This window comes from Diorhabda sublineata, chromosome 1, assembly GCF_026230105.1.
Source record: "Diorhabda sublineata isolate icDioSubl1.1 chromosome 1, icDioSubl1.1, whole genome shotgun sequence".
In the NCBI taxonomy this organism is placed as follows: domain Eukaryota; kingdom Metazoa; phylum Arthropoda; class Insecta; order Coleoptera; family Chrysomelidae; genus Diorhabda; species Diorhabda sublineata.
The window spans coordinates 28,693,477-28,705,771 of NC_079474.1; the positions used below are offsets into that span (position 1 = coordinate 28,693,477).

General features: G+C 30.6%; 2 protein-coding genes across 4 annotated transcripts in view; one reads left to right on the forward strand and one right to left on the reverse strand.

Annotated features, from left to right (window-relative positions):
• The window catches only part of LOC130443292 (salivary glue protein Sgs-3-like), a 116,218-nt gene that overhangs the window by 8,671 nt on the left and 95,252 nt on the right, over nucleotides 1-12,295 (reverse strand). The gene's annotated exons all lie outside the window — the stretch shown is intronic.
• Nucleotides 8,339-12,295, forward strand: part of LOC130443272 (sodium- and chloride-dependent transporter XTRP3) — a 36,476-nt gene continuing 32,519 nt past the window's right edge. For 2 of the 3 annotated variants that reach the window (XM_056777830.1, XM_056777847.1), the window contains exons 1-2: nucleotides 8,339-8,492; nucleotides 11,393-11,757. In XM_056777830.1, the coding sequence (XP_056633808.1) occupies nucleotides 11,469-11,757 (289 nt within the window). In that variant the 5' untranslated portion in view covers nucleotides 8,339-8,492; nucleotides 11,393-11,468. The remainder of the gene's footprint in view (nucleotides 8,493-11,392; nucleotides 11,758-12,295) is intronic. The other variant, XM_056777839.1, reaches the window with a different exon arrangement.

The following is a 12,295-nucleotide window of genomic DNA, read 5'->3' on the forward strand; positions in this document are numbered from 1 at the left end:
TCTGGATATAAATTAAAAAGAAGTGGTGAGTTATGCAATCTTATCTGACTCCCCTTAAGATTTTGAATTCTTTTGTCAATTTCCGTTGATTCGAACGCCCGTTCTTTGGCGCTAATTTTTCGATGATTCTTACGTCAATCAACTATTTTTTCCCTTAATATATTTATTAACTTGTCGGTTTGTACTCGATGCCTTTTGGCATTTTTGTAATAATATATTCAGTGCAAAAAGTGATTCTCATGTTTTCAACCTACTTCTGAAGCCGAATTGGGTTTCGTCTTGATCTTCTTCGCACTTATTTCTGATTCTAGCGTGGATGATTCTTAAGAATATTTTTATAGTGTGATTCATAAAACTTATAAGTCTATAGTCGCTACAGTGCTTTGGACGTTGTTTTTTGGTAAAGTTATGAATTCGGATTTTAACCAGTCTTCTGGAATTTTAGCGATTGAATAAAAATTATTGAACAGTTTGACTAATATTCCTATGTTTTCTTTATTTATAAGCTTTAGCATCTCTATTGGAATTTTATCGTGTCCAGCAGCTTTCTTGTTTTTTGCATGTTTTATAGCATGTATCATTTCTGACTTTATTATTTCTGGTCCTTCGTCTTCATCAAATGCCGTTTGTTCTTCTGATATACACATACCAAGTTGTTCGAATTTTTTCTTCATCTATAATAATTTTTTCTATTGAATCCCTTAAGGTATGATGAGTCTTCTCGTTGTATAGGCCAGCTACTTCTCTGACTTTTTAAAATATTTTGTAACTCTCATGTTTGTCTTCCATTTCAATGCATTTATCTTTCATCCAATCTTCTTTGGCCACTCTTATATATTGTTTGATTATATTCTGTATCTGTTTATATTTTTCACTAATATTTTTCTGCCGTCTTCTTTACTCTAAGATTTCGTCAGTCATCCACTGTTGTTTTTTGTGTCTTGGACTCGTTTCAATGTGTTTTTCCATTATTTTGAAAAAGTGTCTCAATTGGCTGTTGATATCTTTTTCAATTTGTGATTTGTTGTTCTCTGTGATATCTAGTTTTAATTTTATTGGACTCTTTTGAGCTTGGTTTTAATATCGGCTATTATAGAATTGTGATCCGATACAATGTCTGCGCCAGGATATGTCGTTACTTAAATTTTTAAATCTCTTGTTCACTAGGATATAGTCATTTTACACTTGATGGAATTGTCCAGCTTACTCTTTACACAGTACGGTGAATGGAATAGAAAATAGGACAATACAAAAATGTACAAAAATGGACTTAAATAATTTGGCAACATTGTAATTATTGTTGGAAAAAGATGAAGAAGAGAAATTAGAAATGTCAATGTTTCAAATAAGCTAATGGTAAATTGTTTTTGAGTCGCGATGTAGAAAGAATTCATGTACAATCCCTAGAAATTACTGCTAAAAATCGCAGAAACACAGCTAATAAATCAAAATGACCACAAACATATAAATTTGTATTACAATAGAGAATTGAGTAATTGAGAGAAATCACTAAGCTAAAACTGGAATAATTGTAATGAAATATATGAGAATAATAATAGTACAAATGACATGAAGGAGAAAGTGAGAAACTTTCTGAAGCACAAAGCGGATTTGAATCAGTAAAAAGCCTTCAAGGACATCTTCTACATTTAGAAGCTAACAGAGCAATAAGAAATAACAATATGTTTAAAAGTATAGAATCATTGATATTATGTCAAATATATATGAAGCAGAGTAAACTGAAATTCAATAAATTTAAATCAACTATAGACTTAAGATTGTTCTATATACATATAGAACAAAATCACCAAACAAATGTGAACAGAAAATAGAAGAAATGTTGTTAAATTAGTTGAAGGTGTTTGCAGAAGATGTAGTATTACATAAAAAACTTATGGGGGAAGCTGTGATGGAAGATGCATGAAAAAAATACAAACAAAACACAAATTACTGGTAAGAGGAAATTAAATTTTAATACGAACGATGAAATAGACAATGTGCAAATAGAACAGGTGAAAGATAAGAAATAATTGGCAATAATGTTTTGAGAAACTAGGAAACGAATTGCATATAAAAATTATATGGTCGAAAAATGAATTGAGATGTAATAGGCCATTAACAAGAAATGTGTTGTCAAAAAATTTCTTAAGATTAAGATATGTAACACCATTTATTATATACGAGAATAGAAGAAGAATGAAGGTACGTACTACCGGCAACCATGCTGCTATGGAAATATTGGGGGAATAGACAATGATCAATGAGTGAAAAGAATATATTAAATAGAGATATAGAGAAAAAAAGAAAAAAATGAAGATCAAGGCAAACATAAAATATGGTAATGGGTAAAATGCTATAAGACAATGACAAATCTTGGAGAGAGATTAAAACGTAGGTGAGAAATAGTAAATAATTGTAAAAGTTAATATACGATAATATAATTTAAATTATAAAAGGATAAAAAAAAGGATAGGGTTGGTCTGCAAGACAATTCGTTAATATTACAATGAAAATAAGTATTAGCTATCATTAATTCCAATTAATCATATTAAGAATCAATGAACAAATAATAAACTAATTGTTTAGAGCTTTTGAAGAACTGTATATTGAAGTTGAAAAAGCTTTATTTAACACGCTTATATTGGACCTGTATGTGGTTTTTTTGTTTGTAATTCTCCTTTGGATTAAGAGCAAGTGATTTATTACTGTTAGTATATCCTACCACTTTAATTGCGTTTGTTAGGCGAGCGATCTGATGCGTCAACCTCCGGATTCGCCAGTCGTGAGTTCAAATCCCGTTCTTGCTTTAAAAAATGGAGCGCTTTGTTTCATATCTCTCGTACATCTAGCGCCCTACGCTTTTTCACAACAACACCAGTATGTTTTATTCATCCTTGTTTTAAGCTTATTTTAAAAATTATTTTCAATTTTTTGTTTTGTTGTGCTTTAGAAGCGTGTTTTTCAGTTTTTTTTTACCCTAATCACGTTTAGTTTGTGTCCAATGCTCTGTAAATATCCATAATTTTACACATATTGTCATCAGATCATACGTTTTATCGGCACATATATTCATGATAATATGTTAATCTAGTTACCAAACTTTGGGTGGTATACATTTACCTACTAATGTCTGAACGAGTAATTGATAATTGATTGAACAGAAATTCACATTATGTGTTCATCATTTTCATATTTTTTATCAGCGGTTATGTTAATTGATTAAGTGTTGATAACGATATTTGTTGACAGGAGCTTACTTCATACATTTTTGCAATCGTTCAAAGGAATTTCCACTCCATAGTATAGATTTGTAGATTAATAGGCACATTTTTAAATATTGAACAACTCAATGTACAATATAATCTAGTGCGTTAACCATTTATTAGTTATTAACAATAGAAATTATTATGAAAATATATATGTCAAAATTCTAATAGGTAATATGGTTACTAGAAACGTAAAGTTGGTCTGGGAATAAAGGTTGTGGTATAATGAAAGTATGAAAAAAGAAGTATCTTTAATTCAGACCCTTGCCACAGTAGTAGGTACACAGAAACCAGAGGGAGAAATGAGAAAATGAACAAAAAAACAGATAAAAATTTGAGAATTTTGATACAAAATCTGATACTAAACATTCAGTCGATAAACCTCCAAAGCTAATATGGTAGTTGGAGATAATCATTAGACAATGAAATAATTGACAGGACCTTTTACAAGAAATTGAAAAGCATTATGATGAGTTTTTTTGACATATATAAAATATTTTAAGCATGTCTCTTTTAAAACTCAAATTTCTGTGTTTTATGCTTACCTTCTGTTTTCTGATACCCCTTGAAAGTCTACAATTTCCTTTTTATATTCGTTATTAGTTACTCAGTTTTGCGCACACAGTTTTATTGAATACTCAGACAATAATATAAAAATTACTGATAGGTGGTGTTCGTAAACATAGTTTAATAAAATTATGTCTGATTTTTTTGATAAAGTTCATATTTTAATCTTTTAGAGGGTAGTTGTGAAAAGTTAGTGAATATTGTTTGTGGAGATTATGAGAGGTTGATTTTTTCAAAAAAAATTCTTGATGCGCACTTTACAACATTCAATATGTGCAAATTTTCTGCTTCATTCTTAATTTCGGATTCTGCAATCTGCTTTCCTTTTATAAGTTTCATTACTTATCTCTAGCATATATGAATTTGAGTTGTTTCTAAATTATAACTGTTTTGTGTTTTGTGTACTCTCTTGAATACGCAGTTAATGTGAATTTTATTACTTTTTTAATAAATATACTAATGCTGATACTTTTTTATCGTTTCTAAGAATTTTTATTAATTTGCAATGTTGTGTTCGTTGTTTTAGGAAACAAAATTATTTCGAAGGGGTTTCCAGCTTTTTCTCCTTTTTATTTATATTCATTTCATTTCACTAAAAAACGGTGGCATGTCGTTACATTGAAAAGCTGATGGCATGCAATTTAATATTAATTGTTCTTCCCATTTGAGTACTAGTTATATATACCTGGACTTTTATTACCACTTCCAGAGGAAAGTCTCCAGCCAGGGTCCTAAAGGTCACTAATTGGCGTCTAATGGCGTCATACACAATTTCTTTCCATTTATACACTAGGGGATGAAATTTTCAAAAATTCTAATATACGTGTTTATTATTACTGATTTTCTAGCTCAAACAAATATGTGAAAGATTCGATTAACTAATTTTCATAGAAACATTGATATGTTAATTCGTTCTTTCAAAAATTGAGTTTTTAAAATCGCTAGCCTTCTTAATCTAATCAAAACTGCCAACTACAGTTGTAATAATTTTTAGTTTTCACCATATATTGAAATATATGTAATTTTCAGTTTTTATTTTTATTTTCCTCAGCTTCGTTATGCTTATTTTGTGTTATTTTTGTAACCTCTTCCATTTCGATCAAGATTATATGATACAAACTTATTTACACTGGTAGTTTTGGGATCGTTTTTGAGACCATTCTTTTCCGCATGCACTTTTTTGTGGGTAACAAGAATTTGGTGAAGTTTCTATCATTATTCTATCTTCTTTTTATTCCATAATTTCTTACACAAGTTCTTATTTATTATATTAAATAGGGAAGGTAGATAGCATTATTTATTATATCCTTTTTCTTCATTTCGGATGAATCCACCAAATTGCGAAAAAATTTTGAGTTTAAATTTTAAAAATATTTCAAATCCTTTCCAAACTGGACAGATTCACTTGAAATAGATGTATTTTGTGTTCCTATTATTCTTTTTTGTCTAAAATTTAGCTACAATAATTAATTAAAATAAGTAGGACTTCCATGTGAAAATTAATATTTTTTTCAACACATACATACTTCTGAGACTTGATATTGTGCCTTTTACACTTGACACTAAATATATATCATGAAACTAATTTCACTTTGAAGCTTATTCAATTTATTTAACTAACGTATTATATAATATAAAAGCAAATTTTTCATTTCATTTTTTTCATTAATAACCATTGAAATATGGAGTAAATATTGACCGTACTACTATAACGATGAATTCCGACTAATGCCGAGGTATTACAATCAATAATTCAGTGAATTTCAGGAAGCTCTGTAAGGTCACAGGGAAATGTATATCCAAAATAACAAACGCATTTATTACGTTAAAGTTTTGATATAAAAATATGAACAATGCAAATCTAATCAAAGTTATTTTTAAAATTACTTGTTATGGCATCTTTGAAATTAACAAGTATACCAGTATATGTAAATCGCCGGTCTGATCGATAATAGAGATCACCATATAAAACATTTTCAACCCATTTCTTTCAGTTATATGCAAGTGAAAATTTTATTGCAAATCTGTAAAAAACGATCTGTACGGAAGAAAAAGGCAAGACATTCTCCATCAGGACAATATTCCTTATTGCCTCTCAAACTGTTTCAAGCCAAGTCTAGCATCTCATTGTTAACTTATCTGCATTATTGCTATGAGCTATTTCTATATCGTTCTCAAGGTGAAATTTATATTAAGAGAAGCTGACTGAAGAAGGCTTCCAGCACTATTTCAAACAATGGAAGGTTCTCTTTGAGCGTTGTGAAGACAGAGAAGAAGTGGATATTCAAAGTGACAATGTATGAATTCATAACAAAAATCTTACAGCTGTTCTCGTTATTTAGTAGCCAATACGAAGCAGGTCAACAGTGAGTGTAATCTTAAAACTCATCATAAGTAGTAGTAGTTCAAAGAACCACAAAGAACGTTAGAAAAAGAGATGAATTTAGGCCATTTTTCTATAAATGTAGTTAATCAAAAAAGGGCCACTATAATCAAAGCGTGTAACAGCTGGAGATGATCATTGATATATAATTTGATATAGGTATATATATATATATATATCAAAATATATATTTGATATTGTGATACAATTTTCTTCGCAGTTATATAATATTAATTATCAATGAGATTACGATTCCGAATAATAATAATTAAAGCAATCCAGAAAAACATTGTACTTATAATTGAAAGGATTATGTATGTTTTTACTAAGAGTGGATTGAACCTATAAAAAAATTGATTTTCCCGATATAGAATTGAGTGAAACCCAAACATCAGTTCACCATAACTGACCTCTCCAGTTTACCCCTCTACGAGTTCCACTTCTTCAGTACAAGCCCAACAATTTCAAGGCGAAACGTTTTCATCGACTATGTAAACGTTGTCGTTTGGATTTTGCAGATCCGTTTCTCGAAATAAATATAATACCGATACGTTTAATGATGTATAACATATTATGTGTATTCTTAGAGCTCCAACATTATTATAAGTATAATTATTGCAAGAAAATCCAACTTGTCTGAAATTTCTATAATATTTTATTGAGAAAAAAATAATGATGAACTCTTTGTGATTTATTCGTAATTTTGGTTAAAAATTGATGAATGCCCTTAATTATGAAAGTAAATTTAGTATTGTACTTACAATTGCCTATTTTTCTACAAAGTTGCCTAGAATATGACGTACTTGTAATTTCTTTGAATTAAATTTTAAAACCTTCAAAGAAGTCTTCCTTCTGCTCGTACACCTAAGTGAGGATGGTAACATTCACTTTTTCGTTGTCCCTAACCACCTAGATGGTTTTGGAGCCGCAGGAAAAGGTAATAACTGCTTGGAGTAAGGATGAAATCCTTAGTCACTACGAACGACAAACCTGAGCGTTCTTTGATATGTACGTTCATACGTACATCTTAAATATCTCTAGTTCATTGCTTCAATACCATAAACTTCTGTTATGTTTTGGATGGCATTGGTATTTTCACACTCATATCAAAAGTAAACTAAACTGCTCACTTCTGCTGCCCTTTTTGCACAGGATTAATTTTTAAAAAGTGTCTGCATGTCTCGCATTAAATATTCTCTCTGACAATTCTATTATAGTTTTCTATTTTTTCCGTTAATGTGCATCTTTCAACCATGATACGGAATAAAATGAGAACTACGAGAAATCATTGATATAACTTCTATGAGAACTAAAATTGAAATATTTGGGCTTATTATATACCTTACGGGAGACAGATATAAATTAATAGATGACATTAAAACCAAAGAACTAACCTGGTATGGTCACATAAAGAAAATTTCAGGCAATAAAATACTTAAACAGGTCCTAAAGTAGACACCACAAAGAAGAAGACATGGAAGAAGCTGGAGGGAGGGCATAGATAAAAAAATGCAGAAGAACTGGCAGAAGACTTATGGCAAGATGGAGATGGATAGTGGTTAGAAACCGAAAGACGATATATATACGAATAATATATATTTATATATATATATATATATATATATATATATATATATATATATATATATATATATATATTACATATTATTCGTGTCTTCTATATATGGTAAATTATTCTAAATAATATTGATCAATAAACCAACTAATGACACCGGGTTTTCTTTTGTAAGTGTTAGTTCAGGAAAATATGACATAGATATTTTTTTAAATAATTCTGTATTTCTGAGTGCTTGAAATTTTAGAATTTTCAAAATTTCAATATAAATGAGCCACATTGTATATGATAAACACATTTTCTATAAATAAATATCATATTTATTTCTCTCTGAGACCCACCCTGGTATTGCTCTCCCTGATTCTATCAACTCCAAATACCCCAACGGATCCCGATTTTAGTCTCCTCCAAACCTTCGGATGTATCTCCCTACTCTGATTGGTCTTTCCAACTGTTAAGGGTGATTTTCCCTTGCAAGCACATGCTTCATATTGATTTTTGGAAAGGTGCTTCTCACTACCATTTACAGTGAGCCCAAAACTTTAGTGGAAAATTATTAAACGTGCGGTAAAAATCCCGAGATACTATTTTTACATAGCAAACGGAGTTTTTTAGTGAATTAGAGTGTTATAAATATCGATAAATTACATAAAGTTGTGGGAGTGCGTATTGGAAAGTTCATGTGTATTTGGTTTACTTGGTAGTATATCGATTTCACAAATTTAATAAATTGTTCAAATTAAATGTCCATCATATAGGTAGTACATATATAGAGTGTCCCAATTTTATTTATTATAGAGTTTAGAATTTCATTAGAATACTTTCTAGGAATGTATTTTTTGTTATGAGTTAGAGGAAAACACAATATTAAGAATCACATTTCGGATATATATGTGTTAAATTTTTGATTCATTGTATTCAAATTTATCGTATCATTTCTGTTTGTGACCTACCATTTCTCAATGTGGAGTGACCTATAACCTGAGCTATATAATAAAACTACGTAATTTTATACAAAGATTGAAGTACAACAACTAGTGGACTTTAGACAATTTCACAATTTCTTTTTTTCATTCCCTAATATTGTGGAGCCTCCAATGCCAATTTTTTCTATTTATATGTCGGCTACATGTTTAGTCCACTACAGAGGTCGTGCTTGAATGAATGTTTCGGATTTTATATAAATCTCATTTGCCTTCTATGGAATTACGAGATATTCCTGTGGAATTGTCAATTTTCGGTAGGAGTATCTATCCAAAGATTCCAAACGTTTTTCATTTGCTACAATCGGCATTTGTTGTTCACAACTATCTACAGTATGTATCATTTAAAATGAAAGCACCTCCTTATTTCCGTTATTCGATCTATTCAGATTTGATTCCGATATTCAAATTCAAAAAATTTATTAGAAATATTCGATTTTTGAGTTTTATTACAATGATATTTGAGAGGCTCTCAAATTTCCATAATCTCTGTAAGGCTGTTAAGTGTTTCCCTAAGGTTTAGGCTTCAGATAAAACTATTGGTATGCGGTAGAGTATTGTTTAAGAATGTGCTGGACAGTCATAGAAGCATGAAAATTATGACACACAATACAAGTAGTAGGTGAAAGGGTGTAGAGTCATGCTGTTGCTCCATCGATCGCGTCAATAATTTTGTTTGACGTTGAACTTCACATTTCTGTAGTATTATTAAAAGATTATTGGCAGTTTCGTTTCAAGTGTGAGATCTAGATTACCAGTAAAGATAGTTTGGTACATGTCATATATGACTATTGGATGGTCGGTAAAAATAGTAGCGAGTTAGCAGGATTGGAAGAACAAAGATAGCATGTGAAACGAGTATGAGTTAGCTAATTAGCTCAATAAATCAGTACTAGGTGCCCAATGATTTAGGATTAAGCGCGTATCCAGGGGGTTCGTGACTCTCCCTCTCTAGACCCTGATTAATTAACTTGGTTTTTTGTTTCAAAGTCGATGAGGAATTGAGGTTTGAAGTAAAAATTGCGTAAAAACAACGTAATTAACTCGTCCTAATACTAACGACCCCCCTTTGTCAAGACCTTGGATCCGCCCTTGCTTAGGATTCTAACTATGTTTAGCATCTTTAGACAATTTGTCGTAGGAACTGGTGCTTCCAATTTCATGAATCGGTTAGGACATTTCGAGGATTTTACACTGATTTAGAATAGATAACAGGGAGTTTAATAAGCATTGAATAGTCGTATTTAGAAAGAAACCGTCAAATGTTATTAATTTCTAGCATGACAGAACAAGTACAAATTCCATTAGTCATGGAAAAACAGATGAAAATAATGAAACTCGCAATGTAACTGTTACTAATCTGTAGTTATGGCCAACTTCGATGTGTACACATCTTGGTGTATTGGTGGCGCATAGAGTTGGGCCAAGAAAAAGGGAAAGGAAAAATTATCACATACAATAAGATTGGACTATTGATATTGGACCCAATATATAAATAAATAGAAAATTCCTTTTGTTTATGAAGCTTCTACTAAGGGGGATGATCGTCTTAAAATTATAGGTTATCGACATTGTGAAACCAATACTCTCAGAAAGATAGGATCAGGTTGAGAATTTAGAAAATCGAGTAATTGATTTCATTTTACGTGGAATATTTATGGGATGCAATTTATAATTCTTCCTTCAATAATTGTGGCCTCTGAGGTTCTCCGATCTGCAGTTCCACCTTAAATGTAAAAAAATAGATCAACTTGTTTTAGTAAAATTCATCGTACCGATTGTAGCATTATAATATTATTATATTTTAATTTCAAACAGGTAAAATTGGGACTCTTTGTATAAATGCTAAGAATTTTGGTTACGTAAATACTAAATTGAAACATGTTGATGAAACTATATTTGAAAAGTTAATCAATAATGTTGCAAAATTGATTTAAATATTCAATTTGGTCGCCCGATAACAAAAAAATCATTCATTTACAATCTTATCGACGGGTGTGTACATAAAAAATATTCCTACATCATATAAATTTCACGAAATGCACCAATGATTATATCTTGGTGAATCCCACCAAATATATCAGTTACGATCGCAAATTCCTGGCTACCTCTATCATCAGTCTTCAAATATTTACTGACTTGTCTATTTTTTTATTTAAAGACTTACGAAGATATCGATTACCAAACGTTATTTCAATTTCTATAATTGTTTATACGGAAACGAAACTTTTTCCGCATGGAAAAGAGATAATTATCAATGAAAACCATTATTTGAATGACAGAAGCTTAATTTTCAATAAAAACTGTTATATTTAAATGTTGTTTATATAAAGCTACGATTTTTTCTTTCTCACATGCGAAATAAAATGTGGTGCCTCATTTTTTTGTTCTCATATGCTGTATCTCCAAAGTAACCAGAACAATTCGCATAATTTCTAGATCCTTCTGTTCTGTACAATTTTCCCTCAAGATTATTCTATTTATGTCATAATCGAACATTAGTTTTATTTGTATTAGAAATAAGTATCTAGCCAGTACTTAGAGAATAAAGTAATTACGATAAAAAATTTTACATTTATTTATTTATTATAATATTTACGTAACAATATTCAAATAGAATTATTTTAGTTGGACGTTTATTGAATCTATGTGCCCAAATTTGGACAGTAGTGCCTATTCATTAGACTGATAACATGACGGATAAAGCATTAAAATCAGAGATGACGAAACACGGGCATGAATTAGCGCCATTAAACAATGGTGTGAATACACCGGCAGAACCAAAAAGTAAGCAAGGAGTTACAATAGTTCTACAGGGCCCTAGAGGCTCCATAATATCGAGAGGTAGTCAGGCTGCCGACGTTGATCCAAATCGGGCGGAATGGTCTGGAAAACTGCAATTTTTTTTATCCATTATTGGTTATTCTGTAGGATTAGGAAATATATGGAGGTTTCCTTATTTGTGTCAACAGAATGGTGGAGGTAAGGATGATAAAAAATTATACTAAAATAATATCAGTATAAACTGGTCTACTTCATCTTCGTATTCTACATAGTCTTTTCTTTTGCTCTTCCTAAAATATGCAATGAATTTTAATGTGTGTAATTGTGATTATCATATAAATCATTGTTAACGAATATATTTATTTGTTGTAAATAGAAACAAAATATCTAGTTTCATGTTATACTGTAACCTGTCTTCTATAGTCTTACGCTGTTGAAGCATATCTAGAGTGAAACCCGAATTCGAAAGTGGCACATTTCAGTATTAAAATTGATGGCATCGATTAAAACGCTGTGATCAAACACTTGCGTTCCAAGAAGTTGACCATAATGTAACTCTTCACAAAGATTTGGTGATAACATTAGTGGAATTTTGACATACTAAAAAAGTGAGAACGTGAGTTCAAAAGTGGTGGACAGTTCTCTACAGACTAACATATAAATGAAGGATCTAGAACCGCTAGAAAGTTCTGCGTAAACAAGAAAAATTGTTTGTCTGACCCGAATGCACACAAGC